We start from the raw sequence: 25,610 nt of genomic DNA, 5'->3' as shown, positions 1-25,610 counted from the left end.
TACTTGATCTAATTCGTAATATATTTTTACAACCTTCAAATGTTGTGACCAATCGAGTCATTTGGGTCATCCATTCGAGTTTGTCTGAATTTTGTATTTAAACATTTTTAAGTTTGAGCCGAATCTTTTGCATTATTAGCTATTAGTTTAGATCGTTTTGCCTTCTAATTTTGTATTTTAAATTTGAATCAAAGTTTAAATTAATCAAATTAAACTAGTAACTTTTGATACTTAAAAGGGTAAACTATGCATTTAGTATCTAAACTATCAGTTTTGATCTATTTTAGCACTCAAACTTTCTTTTTTTCAAAATCATACCTAAAGTTTAACTTCTGTTTCGTTTTAGTACCTTGTTCAAAAGTTAACATTAAGTTTTAAAAGAAAATTAAATTTTAAGGTATTAAAAGGACCAAAACTAATAGTTTAGGTACTAAAAGCGTTAAATTTTTAACGGCAAGGTACTAAAATGAAATGAAAACTAAATGTTAGGTGTGATTTTGAAAATAAAAAATTTAGGTACTAAATACGTTAATCACCCTTAAAATTTATATGACCATAAGATCCCCTTGGGATTTGAATCAAGGCCCGACAGTTTCAATAAATTATCTCAACTAATTATTTATTGGACAAATTATAAACTTCAACGTTTAACTTTTTTCTCAATCATATTTTAGTCACTACAATAATTTATTCATTAAATTTTTGTTTTTTTTTTCTATTTTAAATATTCGAATATTAAATTATAAATAGAATGGCAACATAATACTGGATAAAGAAAAGAACCCAAAGGTTGGGAGTTGAACCAAGGCGATATAGTTACAACAATTTATCTCAACAAATCATTTGGTGGATAAATTACAAATTTCACCATTTAACTCTCTTTTTACTCATATTTTGGTCACTAAAGTTTAAATTTTATAATTTATTAATTAAAGTTTTTATTTGATTCTATTTTAGTCACTTAAGTGTTAAATCATAAATGAAATGGTGAAATGGAAGCTATGTGTACTAATGTGAATTGTTTTTTATTGACATAAAATCTAAGTATCATTCACGTTATTTTTTTTCTTCTTTTTTCTTTTTTTATTTTATCTTTTTTCTAATGGTGAAAATTTTAAATTTCATCATTGTCTCCCGACAACTTTGCAATTACTATTCCTACTTCATCAATTGAAATTTTATCTAAATCACTTTAAAACTGAATCTCAAACTTAAAACCTATAAAGCCCTAAATCATTCTTATCTATAATATTCACCATTCGTGAAAATAAAATATACAATTCACTTCCTCCTTTTTCACCTCCTCCTTTTTCACCTCCTCATCTTTGAGATTTAAAGAAGATGTTCCATCATCGAGAAATTAAAAGGAATTCGAAATTAAGGATTTTTTTCATAAAAATAAGATTTTTGGGTTATTTTAGAGTTTTGAAAATAAAATTTTCCATTCATAATTTCATTAAATATTTAACAATAGAGTGATCAAAATAAGATTGAATTAAAAATTCAATGAGTAAAATTAAAAAAGGGTAAATTAGGCATTTAATACATAAACTATCAATTTTAGTCCGTTTTAGTACTTAAACTTTTAATTTTTCAAAATCATACCTAAAATTTAGTTTTTGATTCATTTTAGTACTCGTCGATAAAAACTTAACGCGTTTAGTACCTAAACTATCAGTTTTTGTTCGTTTTAGTACCTAAACTTTAAAAAAAAATTAACGTTAAATTTTGAACGGGTGCTAAAATGAAACAAAAACTAAACGTTAAGTATGGTTATGAAATATTGAAAGTTTAGGTACTAAAATGACCAAAACTGATAGTTTAGGTACTTAACTAGCAATTTACCATTTTAAAAAATAAACTTTAACAATCAAAATAAGAATAAGAAGAATGTTGAGTGATGGGAATTTGTAATTTACCCATGTTTGTTTGTCAGCAGGTTAAAACGGCATCTCATAGGCCTCTGCCTGCTCTGAACATCTGCGGTTGTTTATTGTCGTTCTGGGAATCGTAGTTGGTGCTTTGAACTACTAAACGATAGAAATGGCTTCATCCGTTTCTTCCCAACATGATGAGGTGAGTCTCCATTGATAAATGATCCAGCTTTCCTTTTTCTTTTTCTTTTTTCTGGAATATTGGGTGTTTTTCATTCTTATTCTATCCATTTTCTTCATTCAAAGAATCAAAATACTTGATTTCATGTTGATTTTCCATTTCAATTACACACACGTCGAAACTGGTTGCCGAATTATGAATTCCCAGCGTTTCTCTTTGCTTCATAGCTTGACTAACTGGAGTTTCATTTGTATTTCTTCATTACCTTTGCAGGTTCTAGTAGAAGAGAAATCCTTTGCAAGAATTCTAACCTTAAACCGGCCTAAGCAACTCAACGCCCTTTCATCTCAGATGGTATGATATGTTTTTTAATAGGGTGCTTCAACTCTTTCAGTAATTGGGAATTACCCTTGTGTCATGCAGTGAGTTTTAGGAACAAATTCTTTATGCTGTAGCTTTCCTTTGTGTAATTAACATGAGTTTTAAAATTTTATATTTAATTATTGTTGTGGTTGCATCTTGTGATCTACTGTAGTAATAGTGCATTAAATTAAAAATCGTAAGTATATGATCATGATATAAACTATAAGGAATCGTACATGTTTATCCTACAAAATATTCAATTTTGTTTTTCTTTTGTTGGACAATATGCATGATTTGCTTATGGTCCTATGTGACTATGTCGGTTGTTGATGCTCAAACCTTGAGACTTACAAAGTTTGTTATTATCATTCTTTTTACTAGTAACAATACAGTTAATTATAAAATAAAAAATTCCAGAAATCAAAAAATAGAATATCAAGGTGGACAATTTTGTGCCTACCGGCTCATGGAAAAGGGTGCTTAGGCGCATCAGATGTGGCTTGGTCAACTTTGTGTTGCACAGAAGGTTGTGAAATGCTATGCATATATTGTCGGCTGGTGCCAATTCTTATTGCCTAGGCACATCTAGGAGCATGCCTTAACAACAATGGATCAAACATTTTTTTCTAGTTATTTTCGTAACTGCTAGTTTATATGGTTTCTCTTTCTAATAAAATGTTGTATTCAGGATCCGTAATCATGCTTTTCTTCTCTATTTCTATATTTTCTTCATGAATTTCACAAATTGTCTATCAAATAGTAATAATGTTTTCTCTTGCGATGGTAGATTTCTCGGTTGTTAGAACTTTTTCTTGCCAATGAGGACGATCCTAATGTCAAGCTGGTAATATTGAAGGTAGGCACCTCTGAAGATACAACCTTCGTATCATTTTCTTTTACTTTATTCAAAGAAACAATTTGACAGGAGAAAAAAAACATGAAATTGTAAGACATTTGAGTCTGATGGCATTTTTTGGGTTGCATACAAGCATGCCGGGTCTCTGCTCTTATCTCATTTCGAGAATCAGATTGTTTGACAGCACATTTTAGGTTCGGCAGTTTTTCTTGCATATTCTTAGAATGTCAAATAGAAAAGCTATATGTACTTTTGGTTTACTATTGTAGCACATCAGTGTGGTCATAGATAGCCAAAGGTATAGTCTGTGCCAGGATTCCCATTGGAAGTATAACTGTGCTTTACATATTAGCATTATCAATCATATATGGTTCTTAGGTGAAGGCTAGATAGGAATTTACTTCTCATCTGTGCCACTTAATTGGCAGCGTAAACGATAAAGGTGCAGTGTCTGGTCGGTTTATACCATCGATATTCCTTAATGTAACCAAAGTGTTGAAAGACTTGGTTAATTTCGTGAATTAGTTAATCTTTTTATACTGATTATTGAAGAATCGCATGTTTTAGCATTGAAGAGAATATACCTGATAGCTGTCTATTTTTCATTAGGGGAAAGGAAGAGCATTTTGTGCTGGTGGAGATGTTGCAGCTGTGGTACATGATATTAGGGCAGGTATGGATTTTTTCATTTTTTGTGGATACCAGATAGTACTAATCCTTTAGATCTAAAAGGTTAATAAGTTACAATATTAGTTTGCTGCCACCTTTGTTTCCTCTTTGTCTACCACACATTTGTTATCATTTATGATTTCTCTTTTGCTATCATAGTGGACTAACCACATTTAAAGAGCCAAATGTGTCCTCTTTTTCCTCCTTGTTTGTTGGAGGAATTTTAAGCCAACGACCTTTGGTTATGCATTTATGTTCATTAGGTGGATGGAGAGCAGGTGCCAATTTTTTTATGAAGGAATTCACCTTAAACTATTTGATGGCAACCTATAGCAAACTACAGGTAACCCAAATGGCTTTAAAGCGCCATCTGTTTCTCGAAAGTGTTCTTCCATACCAAAAAAAATGCATATCCTCAAACAAGTTACGGACAATAAAGAAATCTGAATTTGAGCATAAAAGAATACAAAATCTGGAAATTTAACAAAATTGGAGTGAAGAGATGGTGAAATCAATTGATAAGTTGCTATACATTTATATAATATATATATTATATGTAACCTGAATGTGAGTATAAAAGAACACAAAACCTGGTAACTTACCAAAAGTGGAGTGGGGAAAGGGTGAAATCAAATAACAAGTTGCTGGGCAGGGTGTTTGGGTTGTGATCTTAGATATTTATTTGTGGTGGTAGAAGGGGGGGGCGTGGGAAGATACTGAGGAAGAATGAGAAAGATGGAACTAATCATGGATAATAAGAGGATGACAAAATTTCAGTTAAACAAACAGATTCTAAGTCAAATTTCATTAAGAAGCAGTTAAGGCTATGACGACTTATATATATATATATATATATATATATACATGATTTTTCTAATTGAGAGTGCAAATCTCATTGAAGGTTTCAATTCTTAATGGAATCGTTATGGGAGGTGGGAATGGTGCTTCAATGCATGGTAGATTCCGTGTTGCAACTGAGAACTCGGTATTTTTCTCTTTTGTCTCATTTGAAATACTTTATAAGCTCCTTGCATAAATTAGAAGAAAAATGCCTCTATTATCATTTTTGCCAAATTTTTCTCTGTTATTTACTAGAAAATGATAAGCCTCCAACTAAAATAATGTGATGTCTCTTCCCTAAATCTTGTCTACTTACATTTTCTAGACAGAATCAAATGTTAGGTGTAGTATATTGGTTTCCCCTTTCTAAATGTTTATGTATTGGATGTGTAGCTTTTTGCAATGCCTGAAACAGCTTTGGGACTCTTCCCAGATGTAGGAGCCTCCTATTTCTTGTCAAGACTCCCGGGATTTTTCGGTACTTCAATTTATATGCTTGAATATCTTATACATGTTCTCAGTTACCTTTTTTTTTTTTGAAATTTCGTATCCCAAGGCTAAATCCTTTGAAACATAACATCTCTTCGCTAGCGTCCTGGATTTTGGCTAGTGCCTTGTACAGTTACAAAAGAAATGCAAAGGCAGTAAGGCTCCGTAAATTGGGTTCTCCTTAATAATAGCTACAATAACTATATTTGGCCTTGGTGGTAGGGTCTATCTTGGTTCGCAGAACTGATTCATGTTGTACTCATTTCCTCTAACTAGCCAAAAACTTATATACTGGACTTTGCTTTATGCATAGCTTCACATCTCGTCATCATCTTCTGGCAGGGGAGTATCTCTGTCTTACTGGTGCCAGATTGGACGGTGCAGAAATGCTTGCATGTGGCCTCGCAACTCACTTTGTTCAGTCAGCAGTATGTTTCCCAACCTAAAATATGGTTGAGCTCAAAATATATTCCAGACAATGTAGTTTTGTATTTGATGGTTGAGAAAACATGATAGAGGAAGTGTCAGCTTTGTGTTTCCTTTTGCTAGTAAAGTTAGCATGCCTCTAAGAGAGTTTTTGATCCTTCTCATTTTTCTTTAGAATCCTCAAAACCTCTGCTTAATTTATATCCAAAATCGGCAGTATGAATTCTCTTGCTTATAATAATTTTTACATCTTTTCACTTAATCAACAGAAATTACCCGCGTTAGAAGCTGCATTATGTGCTGCAGATTCCAGTGATACAGTAATCATTTCATCAATTATTGGCCAATACTCCGAGCAACCCTCACTGAAAGAGCAGAGTGTGTACAATCGGTTAGTTTTCTTTTAACAATGCACTTTCCTGCATTATTGTTTTTCTATCTGCTTCCATCAAGGAGAGATCTGAAATATTGGTAGTAAATATAAGATATTTTGAGTATCTGCCCTTGTATTTCAATTCTGTTTATGAAAGTGGAGGTAGCCTATAACTATAAACTGAAGGCACATGTTCAAACTTGCAAACGGGCGACTGGCTCGACTTTTAAAATCCTCATTATCATTGGTTACATTACATGGTTGCAGGTTAGATGTCATTGATAGATGCTTCTCTCAGAAAACTGTTGAAGACATTTTATCTGCTCTTGTAAGTTGATAATTCGATTTTGGTTGTTATCAGAAAAATTAATCCGGTGACCGCTTTTAATGTTTCTTGCATGAGTTTACAAAGTTCCCTGTAATTTGTGTACCATCATGCTTACACAGGAGAACGAGGCTGTTAATCGAAGGGACGGTTGGATCTCTACTACAATTCAAACACTGAAAAAGGCTTCGCCTACAAGTCTTAAGATTTCTCTTAGATCAGTAAGTTTACGTATTCTTATTGATTAGGACATGCCAATGGTATCATTATTTTCTGAGATTTCCTTGAGTGTATTTATCATATCTTTTGTTTGAAGCTTGATGAGTTGTTTCTTGCAATACCAGATTAGGGCAGGTAGACTCCAAGGTGTAGGTCCATGCCTCATTCGTGAATATAGAATGGTTTGCCATGTCATGCGTGGAGAATTCAGCAAAGACTTTTTCGAGGTTTCGATCGTCTCAAATTTATGCATTTTAACTCGTTTTGGTTCACACCATTTCTTCAACCGATTAAAATCTGTCTTACTTAACAGGGTTGCAGGGCCATACTACTGGATAAAGATAAGAACCCAAAGGTTAGGATTCTCTTTCCCGAATCTTCAATCCTTAAATATTATGAAATTCCGGGACTAGTTCACCATTTTCCATTTTGTTTCACCAGTGGGAGCCGTCGAAATTGGAGCTTATCACCGATACTACAGTCGACATCTATTTCTCAAAGGTGAAGAATGAAGACTGGGAAGATCTCAAGCTTCCAGCTAGATCAAAATTCAACTTGCCACCGTATGTCATTGCAAAGCTGTAGATGATCACATAAAATGATCATGTTAGAGTACATGGGCTGTAAGTTGTGATGCCTGAATCCATATGAGACCACAATTAATGCTTCTGTTAAATATTATATACCATTTGATCTCGTTTGATAGATTTATTCTCGATTTCGCATGATTTCGGAGCTAACAACATTGCTCACAACGTGTTTCATTTCATGCCTGAACAAGCTCCAAATCCAATTGTTCTATTGTAGCCTTCACTTGAACCCTAAACACTTTATATATACTTGTTTCGATGATATTTTTTCGACATACAAATGGCAACAACTTGTGTTGCAAGTAAGCTAGGCCAATGCCAGCACATTGTTAGGAGAGGGCAAAGATTAAGAAAGATGGTAAACTTTTCGGATGATACTTTTGCTTTCATTTTCATTTTGTTTTACTTTAAGCACAGAAATTTAAAAAGTTAAATTTCGATCACTTACGTTAATGATTTGTTACAGATAATTTTATATATTAATTTTTTATCTTGTTTTATGATGATTGAATAAGAATTTTATTATCTCATTGCTGTTGAATTTTAATAATATTAATTTCAGTCACTTGATGCAGATGATGATTGCTTATTCCTCACTATTCTTCTTGTATATCCCTGAATCCTATTTATAAATTTTAGTAGTAATTAGATTATTAGCACGTATCAACATCTTAATCATCAATCTTATAAATATCGAGATTTTTTATAAATAATTTTAGATGTAATATTATAAATATTTTATGATTTTTTAAACATATATTTTTATTATTATTTTATTAATAAATATTTAGATAATTACCATCTGAAATTATATTTATTTGTTCATTCAATCGGTTGAACACAAATTCAAGCATTATAATATGCGGCTCGAACAGCTCGCGAGCATAATCGGGTTTTTTTAATATATATATATATACACTTATTTTATGTGCAAATGATATTTAATTTAAAAAAAATACATTTCAATATATAAAAAAAGATTTAATTTAAAAAGTTTAATCATTTAAAAAAATTATCAAATAAATCTTTGATCTTACTAGTTTGAGTTTATTATCGTTCCTCAAATATATTTTTAATAAATTAATCTTAAAATGATCATTATGTTTTAAAAATTATAAAGGTAAAATTTGCAACAAATAATATATAATTGGGATGTCTAAGGAAAAGCATCCTAATATACGACTAAGGAAAGACATTACCGGAAATGTTACTATTTTTTAACATTTTCGGTAAAATGATACCTAAAATATTTTTTTCTACCGGAAATGTTAATATTAGGTTCTATCTAAAATGTTATTTTTTTCTACTGAAAACTAGGTAGCAAAATTAACATTTCCGATAAAAAATAATATTTTAGGTAATACTTTACCGAAAATATTAAAAAAAATATTAACATTTCCAGTAGCATATTTCTTTATCCGTATATTAGGATGTCGTACAGCAGAACTACCCTTATATAATTCGACTGAGAAAGCAAGTTAACTTCAGTGTATGCTTAAGCTAAAAGTATGCGTAGAGAGAGAAAGGAGGAGGTTGTATCTGTGTATTCATACATGGTGTATTGGAACTAAAATCAAATATTGAGATGATTAATTCATTTTATAATAACATAATAAGAATTTATTAAGTATTTAAATTTAAAAATTGAGAAAGATAGAGATATTATTTAATCGATATAAAAAGGAGCTAAAATACTATTACTAGGAGTAACGGCCTCTACCACCTATTATTAGTTTTACACAGTGTAAGCGGATCCTACACCTATATACACACACGCGTGTATGTATGTATGTATCAAAAGAAAGAAGGTATGACTCAATCCAAACAAAATTGCAACCATAGCATGATGATGAGAGTTGAGGTGCAACAAAGTCCAAGTACTTTATCCTAATACAACTATTCATGGCATGCAAATGTTGTTAGTTCATGGAGATTGTTGTTAAAAGGAACTGGAAATTACATGAAGTAACCATGAAAGCTGTACAGAGTAATACATACATACAAGAGATAAATGCTCCCTATAAGCTTACCTTGCATGAAGCCTTGTTATGCCCGACTCCTTTGCACCGAGTGCAACAAACGGATCTTCTGATGATTCCCTGGTTTTTATTCCGTCTTATTTTCTTCTGTTGTTGTCCTAATGGTCGCGAGATGCACGGAGGCATTATCTGTTCATCGTCATCATCTTCTTCATTTCCGCCAGGGTGAACAATGGCCGAAGCAGGATTTATGCTCCCAGCGAATGCTGATCGGAAGCTATCTACTGTGAAGTACCTTGAGCAATAATCATACACATTCCCACCTGTGGAGTTAAAAACGGCGATCGCATGATGGCAAGGAAGGCCGGTTGGTTTCCAAATGGCACAACTGCAGTGTTGTTTAATGATATCCACAACATGAATGGAGTTATCATGGACTTCGAATAGGGTGTCGGTTGAGAATAATACTTTCAGACCACGTGTTTTTGCGGATTTTTCTTGTAACATTTCCTGCTTCAATGGTGTAAGTTTCGTAGTCCAGTTACTCGATTCCGTTCGAGAATCTTCCATTAGTTTCATGATTGTACATCTTAGTACTTCTAGCTTTTGCATGATGGGTAGTTCTCGTGCTTCCTCTATCCAGTCAGCATATGACTCAGCAATGTTGAGTGTTATGTGACTGTAAAGCTCACCCTTGAAAAATGCATTTGCCCAGTATTCAGGCTGATTTTGCATGATCCAATCATAGGCACTTGAAGAAATCCGTTTAATTTGCTCGGTGTACGTTTTAAAACCACCATGTCGGACTGCTTTCGCTGCAGCCAAGAAACAGCCAGGCAATGAGGCTCTCCCTTCTCCATGGAAGGGTCCCTTCAATTTTTGTATGAAGCTGTCCATCAAGTAGTATATCGAGTAACCATGGTGTGCATTCTCAAATATTTCAAGTACATGCTTCATTAATCTCTTATCTCTATCAGAGACAAAGGTTAGAGAACGAGAAGTCGATACTGCAGATTTCAGCTGCTCCAAAAACCAACGCCAACTGTCCTCGTTTTCATTGTCTACAACAGCAAATGCAACAGGGAAAATCCCGTCGTCCCCATCCAGTGCGGTGGCAGTGAGCAGAATTTCATGGTATTTTGATTTCAAAGGGATGGCCTCGAGGAAAAGAAGGGGCCGGCAACCACTTTGGAAACCATTAACTGTAGCATGAAAGGATATAAAAAGACGATGAAATCTTCTATCATCTCCGATGAGAAGCTTCGTAAAACTACCAGGATTTGCCTCCTCTATCTGCTCACAGTACCAAGGCAACTGACCGTATGCCTCTTTGTATGAACCCTGAAGTTGCTCCCGAGCATCTTCAATTCCACGCCATACTTGTGCATAATTCAGCTCAAGCCCGAAATCACGAAGAATGCCGTTGGCGATTTCTTTCGGTTTGTGGTGTGGGCTATCTCTTAACCTGTCCTTAATAATATTCACCAACCAATTTTTAGCTGGAGTGGCAGTCTTCCAAGATTCACCATCACAGGTATGTGATTCGTGCAGCTTTTTAACCCTAAACACATTGTCGGATGGGACCCAGGATGCATGAATCCTCCAAGGACAGCCTTCTGCTGCACATATAGCACTAGCACGATTAGTGTCATTCTTTCTTAGTTTATAACCAAACCGATGTGCAATGGCATATTTCTGTAGAGCGTCACGGAATTCCACCACACTTTCGAAATCCTGGCCTTCACCAGTAATACAATTTTTCCAAAATTCAACCAGTTTCACCGGTGAAGCATCACTGGGAAGATCCAGACTCATATTATCAGGTACTGCAGCAAGATTGCATTTCCTGGCAACCTTTTTCCAGGATGTAGTTTGCCTCGTCTCCTCAAGATTGTCAGCATCAGGCACAATGGTAAGACCATTAGCCTCACTTCTCCAGGAGTCAGTACGCCTTCGTTTCTTAACAGATTCCCCAGGAGAAGCACTCATATCAAATGTATCTGTGCTACAGTCAGTTGCGTCAACGACACTGACCTCAAAAAGACCATCAACAATGTTACAGACAGCAGTATGTTTTGATGTATTTGCTGCTCTAGTGGGGCTTCGGGGAGTTGCTATACCGACGGTAACATCCTTCAGGCCAACATCAGAGCGAGAACCTTTGGAAGTTGCAGGACCCGCAGCAGAGGCGCAGCCTTCTTTTGCGCCAGCTTTCCTGCAAGTGATGACTGATCTTAATGAAACTGTTGATTTGACTATTTCCACAATTAACCACTATGCACAAATACTGAGGCAAACCCAAACTCATCAAAGAACATGGATTGTTTCAGCACATTCTCATTTTGCTTGATGATGCAAAGATAATGGATGCCCTTATAAAACGTGACAAAAGAATAACATTGACAGCAAAAAGAATCTAGAAGATGCTGATAATCGCCGGTAGACTGCAATTACCTCTTAGCTTGCGTGCCAAGATTTACAGGAGCAACGACTTTTGTCCCTGTAATGAAAACGTCTGCAGTCACCGAGTCCCCATGAAAATCATACATCCTTTTCAGGTCTTTGTCATTAGACAAAGTAATTAGAGTTCTCCTGTTTCCAGGGAGAAAATATTTGACAGTCAAAGATCTATATTCCAAGTTACATGTTTCAGCTAATGTGTACTTGAGATCGTCGAATTCTGTCTCAGGACTGATATCCAAGGCATGCGCCTCTCCTCCAGAATATGACAAGGATCCATCATCTTTCGGCACAAATTCACCACCATGCTGGAAAATCAAAATCAGCTTCCCCCGCACCATTCCAAATCGCTTCTTAACTTAAATGAACAACAACAAAACTACAAAATGGTAACATAAAATCATAAAATAAATTACAACCAAAATTTAAAATCATCACAAACTATACATGGCCTACAACATCAGTGCATTAACACTATGAGCAAGGCAAGCATTGGGTTTGGCAGAAAACATACAACAATTACACAAGATTTGGCAATTTAGTCCAAAAACCACAGTTTTTTTCATTTCAGTCAGTACTAAGCACCATGGCATTCCTCAAAGGCAAACTTACAGTAAGTACTAAGCGGTCACACTACTAAAGCTTCAAACAACGGAACCATAAAATTTTCTTAAACCATCAAACCAAGGCAACCAACTTAATAATTTATCATTGCAATAAAAAAGAAAAAAGATACACCATTGACAAAAAAAGAATTTACATTAACAAAAGCTCAAAATTTACAAGCAGCATCACATAACTAACCAGTAATTAAAAAAAAGTGCTCAAAGCCAACATATAAAACAACCAAACGGGTTATCCACTGCTAGGGAGCTCAATTAAAAAAAACAAGGGTCTCATAATAATCAGATTAGCAAAAACCCACCAAGAAGCAGAAGATTTAACGAAAATCCAATAATTTAAATACGAAACTAAATTAGATTTTCGAATCAGCCGCAAGGATTCCTGGAGCATGCAATAGAATTAAAATAATTAAACCAAATTACAGCATGCAAACCCATGCATTAAAAAATTATCAATTAAAGGAGAAAAATTGAGTGATAAAGAATAGAAGGAAAGAGTAAAAGGGGGTGAATTTACCAGAGAGGCAAAAGTCAAGGGCTTGGAAATGGAGGTGAAGGAGAAACCCTAAAAGCTTTGGGGTCAATTTTGAGAAATTAGGAAAAAGAAGAGCGAGTTATCGAAGGAAAGAAGGGAGAGGGTGTGATGGGGAAATAAATAAAAAGTGGGGAATTGGGGGTCAGTGTTGGAACAATTGTAAAATTATAGGGATTGTTTTGTAATTTAACGAATATATTAATATTCTTGGAAATTGTGATATTAGAAGCGTAGTTGACAATATTAGGGTAAATTACAAACTTAGTAACTGAACTTTAGTCTCTCTCCTATTTTACTCACTGTACTTTAAATTTTTTCAATTTCTTCACTACACTTAATACATTGAGTTTTTGTCACTTAGTCGTTTTCTCACTAACGACGTTATAAATTGACTTTTATATAGATATAAAATGACATCGTTTTGATGAAAATTTTCTATTTTAAAACGACATCATTTTGACGTCGTTAATTATTTACCGGAGAAGTGACTAAAAAATCAAATGTATTAAGTTCAACGAGAAAATTGGAAACTTTTAAAGTTTAGTGAGCAAAACATGAGAGAGAGTATAATTAAGTGATGAAGTTTATAGTTTACCCACAATATTAAGATACATGGTACATTTTTTCCTATAGCTGAAAAGTACAATTTGGCCCTTAAATTATATAATTATATTGTATTGAGTTATTTTTTTAAAGTATTTTTAGTATGTTTCTAAACTTTAAAGTTTTTTTTAATTAAATCCCTCTTTTAAAGTTCGTTGATGAGAAAATTTTAGTTAAACAAAGTAAGCCACGACATCTTTAACTAAAAGATGTTATATGATTTTAATTAAAAAGAGTAAATTACCTTTCAAGTCACTCATATTTTCTTTTTTATTAAAATTAAATAGATTTTTTAATCTAAATTGATACGTGGCGTGCTTTGATTGGTTAAAATGAATGTAAAGGAAAAAATAGAATAACGAGTAAAATACAATATTGATTATTTTCGTTTAAATTTTATATATTTTTTCTCACTTAATTAAAAAACATGATATTTAGTCATATTTGTTTTTATTCAATTAAGACGTAGACACTAAGGGTTAATTATTGTTTGACCTTTAACGAATTGTTGGTGTAGCATAGTGAATTTATAAAATTAAAATGGGTAAAGTGCACAAATGATCACTAAGTTTTTGTTCAAAGACCTATTCGATGTTTTAGCGTTTAATTTTTTATTTTTGAAACTTCGATGGAGAAAACGAAAATGTAATCAAACATAAGTAACCATTTGTGTAGTTTACCTTTTTTTTAATTTTATAAATTTATTGTGTTACGTCAACAATGCATTACGGGTCTAATGAGATTTAACCTTCAATGACTACATCTTAATTAGAGTTAACCTTAAAATGAACACATCATAATTAAATAAAAATGAAAGTGGTCAAAATTATATTATTTTTTTTGAATTCAATGAAGAAAATTGTATAAAACTTAAATGAAAGTGATCAATTATGTAATTTAGTCATTATTATGTTTAGGTTTAATACAAATAAGTGCTCAAACTATGGCTCAAAAAACATTTTAGTGCCTAAAGAATTTTTTGTTAAAAATAGGTGTCTAAAGTTTTCTCTATTAACTTTTAGGTGCCCAACCATTAACCACAATAAAAAAAACCTCGTTAAATAATATATGACACGTTCTAATAATTTTAAGAATTTATTTAAAATGCTAAAAAAATATTTTTTTATTAAAAAAACACAAAAGATCTAAGAAATTTTTAGGGATTCAAAAACCTAAAACGAAATCTCTCATTTACACCATTTTTTTAGTGTTCGATTGGTTGCAAAAGTATGGGTTTTTTTCGTGGGGTGGTTGGTCGTCCATACGTCGTTAAGTGTTCGGTTGAGTGACAGTGTTGATGGCGAATGGTTGTAGCAAAGGGACTAAATTTAAAGTTTTAAAAGTTTTGGGTTTTTTAAATTTGAAAAAAAATCAGTTTTTTTTAAAAAAAAAATTATTTTAAATAAAAACCCTCAAATTATCATAACGTGAAACGTATCAATTAACAATTTTTAATAACGGTTAACGTCCGGATATCTAAAAGTGTGACGAAAAAAACTTTTTTAGTGAAAATTTTTAAGCACTCAAACATTTTTTCGAGATAAAATTTAAACACTTATTTTTATATTAATTCTTCTATTTAATAATTTAATTGATAAATTTTACACTTGAGTAAGCTACGTAGGATCGTCCTAATAATTTAGTGATCCATAATGATGAAGCTGTTTGCACTTAAATATTTTATTATTTGGAACAGGTTTTGATTTTTTTTAGTTTTAAACTTTATTTTAAGGAAATAGCTTTATATTTTTATTTAATAAGTTTTTTTTAATAATTTCTACTCAAGAAAAGGGACCAGAAAATTTTATTCATAATGTATATTTTTAAATAAAATTATTTTTCAATAAAAACAGAAAATCAATATTTTTATGTAGTATTGTAAATTCATTTTCACCATTTTAAATATAAAATATTTATTCTTTATATTTTAAATAAGGGTAAAATACACAATGGTCCCTCGATTATAGAGCATTGCTTTGTTGAGTCATCTGATTATTAAAAGTTAATAAATGATCCATTGATTATATGACATTTTTTTTTGTTAAGTTCCCGAAAATTAAAAATTACTAAATGGTCAACCAACTATTCATATATTCCAAACTTATACCATTTTATGCTAAAAAAATATACGATAGTCTGAGATAGACCTCAACCTGTTAACTGTAATATGATAAAATCTTATCCCAAAATCTCAAACGACTATCATATCTCAGACATCCGACTTAGATTGTCATCATTATTTTTTAATAAAAAATGACGAGTTTGAAACATATGAATAATTGGATGACTATTTTACAACTTTTAATAGTCGAAATACTCAACAAATCATTGTCCTATAATAAAAGGAACATTTTGTAATATTTAATAGTTGAGGAACTTAAGAAAGTAATATCTTATAGTCATGAACAGTTAAGGTACTTTGTCCTATAAATAAATTAAAATTAATTATAAATTAAAAGGGTAAATTGCACAAATGGTCCCTCAACTATATGGTACTACTTTATTAAGTCCCTCAACTATTAAAAGTTACAAAATATTCTTCTAATTATAGAGTATTGTTTTGTTGAGTCCCTTGAATATTAAAAGTTACAAAATGATCACTTGACTAATCATTATGTTCCAAACTCATCTTTTTTCGGTAAAAAATTAACGGTTGTTTAAGTTGGATGTTAACATGATGGTTGTGATATGATAGTGGCATGGGATTATGGGATTAGATTTTATCATATCATAGTCAACAGCTTAATGTTCAACTCAATACGAATTTGGAACATAATTAATATGAGACATTTTGTAATTTTTAATAGTCGAGAGACTCAACAAAGCAACACTATATAATTTTAGGATTATTTTGTAACTTTTAATAGTTGAAATATTTAATAAAGAAGTATCCCATAATCGAAGGATCATTTGTGTATTTTACCCTTAAATAAAAATAAATCGAATTTAACTTTTTTTCTCATTATATTGGGCTTTGTGTAGTGATCTTCAACCCAGTTAAATGGTTTGATCTCCAAGAAAAACCCCAACCAAAGGCAGGTGAGTTGATTACTGTTCAAACTTTGGCGTTGAGTTGAAAGCGTTTGTTGGCAGTAAGTTGCTCATTCTTTTTCTTCTTCTTTCTCCCATTTTAACCATATGATTGAATGGATCAACACCCAATTGGTTGGTTCATCTAAGTTTAAATTAACCAGAAAAAATTGTTGGTTCATTTCCCCTCTTTTTTTCCCATTAAAGATTTCTACATGCACTGAACTCCCCATTAGTATAATGGGTTTGCCTTGAATTTTCGATTCACTGCTTCTTTAATTTGATGGGCTTATGCCTAGTTTTTAAGATCTCGGGTCTCGCTTAATTCCATGTAAAGAAACTAATTGAGTGTTATTATATATTGTGGATAGGGAAATTCCTTACTCATGTGGGGAAAAAAATCGTAACTTTTGATTGTAATTTGGTGTTGTATTGTTGTTCTTTGCAGAAACATTTGGTTGCCCTTGTTCTTTTGAGTGGAAATCCCATTGCCTCGTTTGTTTGTTTGGAAAAAGAAATCTAAGAGAATGGTATTTGAAGCAATCTCTTTCCTTATACCCCATCCAGGGATTTAAATTGCGATCGCGGCCGTTTCTTTGGCTGCGTTGCGTTTATCACGATTGCAGTAATTGCCTCTATTGCAGTTGTGAAATAGGCTATATAATGGTTGCTGTTCCAATAGCAGATCGCTATTTAAATTCCTGCCCCCTTCATCTGCTAGATTATGCACGTAATTCATAATAGTTTAATTATGATCATTTGGCTCGTATTCGCTTAGAAATGGTTATTTAATGCCAGGTTTATCACTCTAGTTTTGTTGATGAGGAAGGAATTACTAAAGCTTGTGGCTTCCTTTTACTTCCTTTGAAAAGTCATATAAGGGGTCCTGCACCTGTTTCAGATCAAGGTCGGATTTATCACCGTCATCAGTAGTTCTCGATATTATATCCTTATCTTTTGAGTTGGTAATTCAAGATGTTTTTTTGCAGGTAAAACTGATATTGTCGATGAAGCGATCACATTCTTTCGTGCTAATGTGTTCTTTAGAAACTTCGATATTAAGAGCCCCGCGGATAAACTCCTTATATATCTGACTTTCTACATAAATGTGGCTTTGAAGAGGCTTGAGGGTTGTAGGACCTTGGCTGAAGGTACCAAGGCAATCATTAACTTGGGATTGGAAGACGTTCCTGTACCTGGAGAATCGGGTTTTCCTTTTCCAGGGCTCTTTGTGCTTCCACAGTCTCAAAAGGAAGCAGGTTAATCTCTTACTATCTTCTTTTACATTTTGATACATGATATAAGATGCATCGATTATTGAAGTGTTGGGTACTTGTTAAACATGTTCCAAGTATCGTATTGAGCCGTAGTGAACTCTTTTAGTCAGTTTAGCTGCCTCGGCCCTCACCGTACCTGATCTATTTATTGTCTTGAGAAAACAGTAGCTCAAATTGTTTTTGCATGGAAGATTGAGAATTATGCAGATAAAATGTATTTTCCACTTCAGGGCTATAGTTTTGAATTATATGTGATGCAAATTCTCGACTTTATGCTTATCTTAACTCGGGGGATCGAGTTTTTTTCCGAGAGCCTCCCTTCTGATGGTGGAATTAAATCAAGTTGTTTAAAAAGCCTCAATTTTGGTGAACATGAAATTGTAAAATCTGTTGATTTTCCAATAGTGCTTTGAATAAACAAGGAGTGTTGGAGGAAGTATGCAATGCTTGGGATACTTTGTAGAACTCTCGATCCTTTGTGATATTATTCACCTCTTCGGGTACCGAGGTCTCGATAGTTGGCTACCATATAATTCGTTGGTTTCTTAAATGCAGAACTGCTTAGGAATTATCTGAAGCAAATACGAGAAGAAACAAGCGGGAGACTGCTGAGCGTCGCCTATAGGCCCAACGGAACTCCAAATAAATGGTGGTTAGCTTTCGCGAAAAGAAAATTCATGAATATAATTGTTCCATGAAAAAAATATACAAATGTTGTATACTCGATCAAAAAAGCAACATGTGAAAGCCTCCATAAGACGATATGTTTCGAAATGCCTGTAACAAAATGAACTTGTACATTCGATCATATCGTATTGATGGAAATTAGTATTGTTTGTTATCTTGATTGCTTCATGGGACAAGGGAGCAAAAGAAAAGGATCATTTTAAGCTTTTTTATTCTGCCTTTAGCTGTAAGAATCTCCTTTGCTTCATGTTTCAGTTACTTGTTCCTCACAAGTAGCAGGGACTGTAACTGGTAATCATTTTGCAGATCTCTGTCAAAAACTGTCAAATCTGTTCTTGCAATCTCCTTTGTCAATGTCCTTTGTAAATCGCACCTCTGATTATAATCCTCTGAATATCGAGGTCGTCGGAGTTCTATATCCTTTGGATTGTTACAGTCGGATTGTTACAGTCACTTGACAAGACAACTATAAAATATTGTTTTGTTTTTCTGTTCTGTAATGTCCTCAGGTGTTGGGTGGTTTTACTTTTGCTGGAGGTGTAATTTAGGAATAGGGTGATTGTCTCTGGAGCTTTGTGGTTGAGGAGGTGAGAGTTTTAGGTGATTCTGGTTTTTTGTAATGGTGTCTATCCTTGCGTGAGGGTGTTTCGTGTTTTCAAATGTACTGGATTTTTATTTAATGAATTATGAAGTACTCTTTTCTTCATTCTAATGTTCGTTAACATACTTGTTAGTATGTGGACGAATACGAATGGAATTTTTAATGAGACATCCAATTTTTATAAAAGAAAAAACTATAAAATCCTGTCACCAACTAAATCTGCTATATGATGCTCTAAATCTATTCGCATTGTCGATCTATTTATAGTCATCATTACCCTAAGTATGACACCAACAATCCTTCTATTAATAAAAGATTTTTTCGCATAAGACGTTTACCATATTATTTTTTTTATCTAAGGTCATTGCTACAGTATTAAGGGGAGGATGTCGAAAACATTACATAACTTTAATTTTTTCGAGAAAGATGCATGGATCATAGTGCGTCTTCCCTATCACCGACTATTTTTTATTTACTCTATATTTCTATGAATGTTGTTTGGAAAAACCGAAGACGTAGAATAATCTATATGTCTTTTATTACAAAATTAAAATTGCATGGTATTCATGCAGTCTTTCCCTTTGTATTGTAGCAATAACCCTAGATCATGTAGTGCCTGGTTTTACGGTGTTTGGTTTTGATGATGAGGCTGTTTGAGGTGCAGAGGTGGCTAAGTTACAACACAACCAAATGATTGAGCTTTGGGTTGGTGGGTTGGCCACCACACCATGTCAATGATGCAAGAAAAGGGAACATATGATTGTATTAAAAAGAGAAATGGGGCTCCTCGCATGCGTGGAAGTCTCAGGTGCGGCAGCCTATTATACGGTTAAAGAAAGATATTATCGATTTTGTTATTATTATTTTTTTAACAAAACCGATAAAAAATTACTGAAAATAGTATTATTTATATCGGTTTTATTATTATTGGGCGCTTTACCGGTTTTGATAATGTTTTAGGTAGCATTTTACCGGATATATTATCAAGCTCGATAAAGCGTCCAATAATAACAAAACCGGTAGAAATAATAATGTTTTAGGTAATTTTTTACCGGTTTTGTTTAAAAAAATAACAAAACCAATAATGATTTTATTTAGTCGTATATTAAGACTATCGTACGGTAAAACTTCCCTATGCTTGCCCAAATTATTGGAGGCATGTAACAGGATAAGGATTACAACTTCAATAACTACACATTAGAAAATTAAATTCGTTTTCTGTCTAGATATGGATGAATGCTAGATTTTATATTAGTAAAAATAAATTTATAAAATTTTAAAGGGAAATAAGTTTATAAAATTTTAGCAGTATGGAAATAAATTTTCAATAGAAATAAAAAAATCTAAATTATATAAAAATTTGAAATTTTTAGGGGACAACGACCTACCTACCCGTCTAAGTCCATTTATATATCCAATAATGATCGATTGATCTTTCATTTTAATTCCTCACCAAATTTGACCATAATCCATGGCATTTCAAGGAAGATGTATGGTCCTCCTCGATGTTAAATAAGGGATACAACCTCCCTCTAGAAAGAGGTATTATTCCCTCCGACGTTCTAAAATGGATGTCGAAAAGAGATATCGTATCCCCTCAATGACGTACAAATGCTATAGTTTAAGTTTTAAGTTAGACTTTAGAGTTTGGGGTTAGGCTTTAAGATCAAAGGTTTTAAAGTTTAAAATTATGTAATTAAATAATTTTGAGAATTAAACTAACGATAAAATAATATAAAGAAAAAAATGATAAATTAAATTTACTACATAGACAAAAACAACGCGTAAACCTACTATTTTATGATTAAAAACTCCAAAATGGAATGGTTCCTTGTTGGGCAAGTATTGAATAGGGTTTCTATTTGATCTACTTAATTGTTGGATTAATGCAGAAGATAAACAGAAATTGTAAAACATATATTTTTTTATCCGATACACACCCCCAACATTTTCCATCAAACTCAATGCTCCTTCACTCTCATTCGATCAATCTCAGCCGTTGATTTTCAACTTCGATTATCCAGATCCATGACCCTTATGTCCTTCATTCTAGGGTTTCTATTTCCAACGCGACCATCACCTCCCGCCACCGCCGCCACCACCACCATGTCTTCCAAGACCGACGGCCACGCCTCGCCTCAGCCGTGTCCCCACCTCCTCGAGTTCCGTTCTCGCAACGGCTCCAAGCCGTTTCGCGCCCTACAGGACTGTATCCGCGTCAAGCCGCCCGGTGGTCGCGCCTCCATAAGGAGGGAACCCTCCGAGGTCCCACGGTGCGACACGTGCGACGAATATTCCCGTCCGAGACTGTACGCGTGCGTCTCCTGCGCCGCGGTGTTCTGTCACGCGCCTCTTCTTCATTCCCACGCGTCGGATCACTCCCTTTCCTTTCCCGGTCACGAGATCGCCGTGGACGTCGATCGAGCTGAACTGTTCTGCTGCGCGTGCCGTGACCAGGTCTACGATCGCGACTTCGACGCTGTTGTCGTCCTCGCTAAGAACGCCACCGCAACCACCTCAACTTCCGGATCCACAGCAATGCAATTCAACGTTGCGGGGTCTCAACCGGAGAATCTAGGAAAGCGACATCGAGTAGATTACCGCCCGTGGAAGCCAGATTCAGAAGAAGACATCTCCATTGGAAACCAATTGATCCCTCTCCACGACTCCACCAATGCGTCGGTGGTTTCGAAAACACAAGTACCTTGGGGATTACGTGGATTAAATAAATTAGGGAATACTTGCTTTATGAATTCAATTTTAGGGTCTGTTTGTTTAGCTGTAATTGGTTTTCCAGAAAATGAATTACTGGAATTTGAATTACTGGAATTTGAATTACTGGAAAATGAATTACTGGAATTTGAATTCTGGAAAATGAATTACATTTCTGTAAAATGAATTACATTTCTGTAAAATGAATTACATTTCTGGAAAATGAATTACATTTCTGGAAAACATCTGGAAAACGTTTTATGATGTTTGGAAGATGTTATTTAAACATTTTTTCGGTATATTTTAGTGAAATAAAATTTTATAAATTATATTAATTATTTATTAAAGTAATAGTACTATATTATATTTTAAAAATATTAATTAGTATATTTTAATATCTTTACTAAAATATTATTGAAATATATAAATAATTATTATTATTATTAAAATATAAAATATTATATAATATATTATTATATATAATATTAAAATATATATATATTATATAAATATTAATAATAATATATTTTTATTTTAATAATATGATATGATAAAATATTTATTAATATTAAATTCATAAAATAAAATTATTTTGAGTATTTTTGCTTTGAAGTGAAAAGTTCGGAAAATGACTTACGGAAAATGAATCTGTAAGTCATTTTACAGAAAACACAAAGGAAATTCTGTTACTAGGAAAATGAATTACATTCCGGAAAACGAATTACGTGAAACAAACACGGGAAAACGTTTTCCGAAAAACAAATTACGTGAAACAAACACGGGAAAACATTTTCCGAAAAACGAATTACGTGAAACAAACACGAGAATTCGGGGAAAACCAATTCCGTAATTCCAATTACGGGAAACAAACAAACCCTTACAAGCATTGCTCCATACTCCGCCGTTGCGTAACTATTTCTTAAGCGATCGGCATAATAGATATTATTGTCAACAAAAAAGTAGTGCTATCAATGGCACTAAAAATTCAAGATTGTGTTTGGCTTGTGACATGGACGTCATGTTGTCGGCTGTTTTCTCCGGGGATCGGACTCCATATAGTCCAGCTAAGTTCTTGTACAGGTTAGTTTTTGTCAACATAATGTTGTTTTTAATTCTGAGAGTGAATATCAAGATTAATAAAAAAAAGTTTTTTTTAAATATCGTTTGGGTTCTATTATTTGTTTTGAGGTAAAAGAAGTGGGATTAATGTAAAATAAGGTTTGTGTAGTTGGTAGCAACATGCGGCAAATTTGGCTAGTTATGAGCAGCAAGATGCCCATGAATTTTTCATTTCCATGCTTGATGGAATTCATGAGAAGGTGGAGAAGGATAAAAGGAGGTCCCAGAGTCCAGGTGACTTGCTTTCTTACTCGTAGCGACTTTAAGTATGTAACTGTTTATGTTTATGTAGGCACTTGAATGTTTATGTGAGGTTTTTTACATAGGTAGATTGTATTATTTATAAGGTAATTTATAGATTGAAGCAGCTCCTAAATATAAGGAATTTGATTTTGGGTCCACATCTTCTTAAGCTCCTCATGGCTTGTAACTGTTGGCTACTCTTGTTATGTTATTAGTAATTTATGTGCTGTTACATATTTGTTAGTTTCTCCAAAAGGTGTTTGCTTTGGAAGGATTTTATCTTTTACTAAAAACTATTTTATTCAGGAGTCGTATGTGAATCCGCATAATTAGTTTATTAAATTAACTAGAATAATTCGCTGGTGAAAGGTGTTATTTGAAATGCAGAGTGCAAAACTTGGTGCTTTGTTAGTACTGCCGTATCAGGTACTGTTAGTGTGTCCCTCGCTTCATTGTTTTCAGTATTTATATTTTTAATCAACATCTTTAAGGTTTTGATAAAGATTAAGAAGTAACCCTGATATCAACTGCAGGGCATGAGTTTAGGTGTCTTCTTTCTTGCCCTAGGAGTTGACAAGTGCACTCAGATTTAGGACTGCAGGCTTGATGATGTCAACTGCTTTACTCCTGTAAGTCAATCTTCTTTAGCCTACTTGGTTTCATCATAGGAATTTCTCACCTCAATTCTCACATTGCTTCCCCTTTCTCGTATGTAAGATCCCATCCTCTAAAGAGTTGTCCTGGTCTGAGAAAAGGAGAGAGAATTGCTTTAGTTTTACAACCTACCTGAAAGCCGTTTCTGTCATGTGGTCATCTTGTTTTACATAAACTTTCTTCAAATGCCTTGATTGGGCTAAAGAAATCTGGAGTCTTTTGACCTTGAAGTTTGGGCTAGTTGTTTGCATGGTTGTCTCAACTTAAATAATCTTTTCTCTACCTCATACACCATTAGTTTCTTGCTATGTTCTGCTTGTGTTATTAATGTCTGAATTTAGATTATTCCTTGGGACCCGTTATCGTGTGCTGCTTCATTTTTCATATTTGCCCGGAAGCTCAAGATAAATATCGGAAGCAGAGGAAATACCAAGTACTGACCATTAGTTATCAATATCATTGAGCTTTAGTGAGCCTGCAATGAGCGAAACATTTAATATCACTCTCTTTTATCTTGTTAAGGTGAATGCAGAACTAGTATCCTCTATTCTTGGCAAAAACGAAGTTGAAAGACATTTTTTGATTCATTACGTCCACTTAATTGTAGTTGAAAATTGGCGTCTTAGATTGTAATTGATTTTTGTTGAAAGTTGGCTTTGTGCAACCTTTTTAGAAGCACGTTGCACTTTTCTCTGGACATTATTACTGCTAGGATATAATCAGCACAATTTATAAAATTGAATGCATGTCCACAAATAGTTTTTTTTTAACGAAGAGCTTGTGTTTGCTGCTTTTGATGCCATTCTTTTATAATTGAATTAGAATTTTAGGTGATATATAGTTGATATTGTCATGACCCCATTCCTTGATGCTACTGGCAGTGGAGATTGTTGCATTCCACGTAGAGTATTTTCTGGTATTCTGAGATCGGATGTCATGTGTAAGGCTTGTGGGTTCACATCCACAACAAATGACCCGTGTGTAGACACCTCTCTGGACTTGGAACCAAATCAAGGAGGTTCTGGGAAGTCTTCATCTACAAAATCCCATAGTTCTTGCAATGTTGAGGTAGATTGCATGGGTCCAAACCAAAACTGTGGGGTATCTACCTTAAAGGGTTGCTTAGAACGATTTACAAGAGCTGAGAAGTTGGGTTCTGACCAGAAATTTTTCTGCCAAAAGTGTCAGGTGAGGCAAGAGTCCCATAAGCAGATGTCGATAAGAAAACTTCCTCTGGTTTCATGCTTTCATGTTAAAAGATTTGAACATTCTTCGATACGAAAGATGTCAAGGAAGGTTGACCGGTATCTGCAATTCCCATTATCACTAGACATGACTCCTTATCTTTCTTCTTCCATTTTATGGAGTCGATTTGGGAACAGGATCTTCCCATTTGATGGAGATGAACAAGATGCATCCAATGACTTATCAACCGAATTTGAGTTGTTTGCTGTTGTCACACACACAGGTAGATTAGATGCCGTTCATTATGCGACTTATTTGCGATTAAGTAACCAATGGTACCAGTGTGATGATGCTTGGATTACTCAAGTTAATGAAAGCATTGTGAGAGCCGCCCAAGGATACATGATGTTTTATGTACAGAAAGTGCTACATTATAAAGAAAGTGAAAACCAAGCCACCTCCTGATATTCATCAGAGATAAGAATTTGGTCTATGGTTAACATGGGTAGCTTTTAATATACGAGGAAAACAAGTTTCTATCAAGCTGCTCAACTCAATTGTTCAATAGTTTGGCAGATTGTTCTTTACTGGTTACAGTGTTAAGTGAGCCTAATTTTTTGAGGTACTACAGTATTCAGGAAAATCAAGTTTATGAGGTATGGAATCCTTGAATCGATTTTTGAGTTTCATCTTCATA

General features: G+C 33.6%; 3 protein-coding genes and 1 pseudogene across 4 annotated transcripts; 3 read left to right on the top strand and 1 right to left on the bottom strand.

Moving 5' to 3' along the window:
* The first annotated feature begins 2,043 nt into the window (after nt 1-2,043).
* LOC120145219 (3-hydroxyisobutyryl-CoA hydrolase 1-like) lies at nt 2,044-7,255 on the top strand. The gene is made up of 14 exons (XM_039159111.1): nt 2,044-2,076; nt 2,329-2,409; nt 3,206-3,274; nt 3,884-3,947; nt 4,207-4,286; nt 4,845-4,928; nt 5,177-5,261; nt 5,615-5,700; nt 5,968-6,089; nt 6,339-6,399; nt 6,519-6,617; nt 6,741-6,842; nt 6,929-6,970; nt 7,057-7,255. Exons 1-14 carry the CDS (start codon nt 2,044-2,046, stop codon nt 7,198-7,200), a joined length of 1,152 nt encoding a protein of 383 aa, XP_039015042.1. The 3' UTR covers nt 7,201-7,255.
* A 1,775-nt stretch (nt 7,256-9,030) lies between these two features.
* Nucleotides 9,031-12,876, bottom strand: LOC120145217. Its single transcript, XM_039159109.1, has 3 exons — nt 12,785-12,876; nt 11,639-12,002; nt 9,031-11,399 (listed from the first exon to the last, which is right to left on the bottom strand). The coding sequence occupies exons 2-3, from the start codon at nt 11,983-11,985 to the stop codon at nt 9,224-9,226; spliced, it is 2,523 nt and encodes an 840-aa protein (XP_039015040.1). The 5' UTR covers nt 11,986-12,002; nt 12,785-12,876; the 3' UTR covers nt 9,031-9,223.
* Nucleotides 12,877-16,405: 3,529 nt separating this feature from the next.
* LOC120144999 (actin-related protein 2/3 complex subunit 3-like) lies at nt 16,406-18,609 on the top strand. Of its 2 annotated transcripts, none has more exons than XM_039158914.1 (5): nt 16,406-16,497; nt 16,884-16,965; nt 17,234-17,342; nt 17,425-17,694; nt 18,268-18,609. In XM_039158914.1, exons 2-5 carry the CDS (start codon nt 16,963-16,965, stop codon nt 18,408-18,410), a joined length of 525 nt encoding a protein of 174 aa, XP_039014845.1. In that variant the 5' UTR covers nt 16,406-16,497; nt 16,884-16,962; the 3' UTR covers nt 18,411-18,609. The 2 variants fall into 2 exon arrangements, with proteins under 2 accessions (XP_039014845.1, XP_039014846.1); XM_039158915.1 differs by lacking the exon at nt 16,406-16,497 and adding an exon at nt 16,726-16,766.
* Nucleotides 18,610-20,933: 2,324 nt separating this feature from the next.
* On the top strand, nt 20,934-25,610 carry LOC120145090 (annotated as a pseudogene).

The sequence above is a fragment of the Hibiscus syriacus genome, unplaced genomic scaffold, assembly GCF_006381635.1.
Source record: "Hibiscus syriacus cultivar Baekdansim isolate YM2019G1 unplaced genomic scaffold, ASM638163v2 tig00110893_pilon, whole genome shotgun sequence".
Lineage (NCBI taxonomy): Eukaryota > Viridiplantae > Streptophyta > Magnoliopsida > Malvales > Malvaceae > Hibiscus > Hibiscus syriacus.
This window is presented reverse-complemented; position numbering and strand designations above follow the sequence as displayed.

Excerpts from the sequence above, each read along its gene's own strand:
- LOC120145219 (XM_039159111.1), top strand. The coding sequence starts at position 2,044 with ATGGCTTCATCCGTTTCTTCCCAACATGATGAG. Across the intron at positions 4,287-4,844 it reads CAACCTATAGCAAACTACAG|GTTTCAATTCTTAATGGAAT; the intron begins GTAACCCAAATG and ends ATCTCATTGAAG. Across the intron at positions 6,843-6,928 it reads TCAGCAAAGACTTTTTCGAG|GGTTGCAGGGCCATACTACT; the intron begins GTTTCGATCGTC and ends CTTACTTAACAG.
- LOC120145217 (XM_039159109.1), bottom strand. The coding sequence starts at position 11,985 with ATGGTGCGGGGGAAGCTGATTTTGATTTTCCAGCATGGTGGTGAATTT. Across the intron at positions 11,400-11,638 it reads CTTGGCACGCAAGCTAAGAG|GAAAGCTGGCGCAAAAGAAG; the intron begins GTAATTGCAGTC and ends CATCACTTGCAG.
- LOC120144999 (XM_039158914.1), top strand. Across the intron at positions 17,343-17,424 it reads TGCACCTGTTTCAGATCAAG|GTAAAACTGATATTGTCGAT; the intron begins GTCGGATTTATC and ends GTTTTTTTGCAG. Across the intron at positions 17,695-18,267 it reads ACAGTCTCAAAAGGAAGCAG|AACTGCTTAGGAATTATCTG; the intron begins GTTAATCTCTTA and ends TCTTAAATGCAG.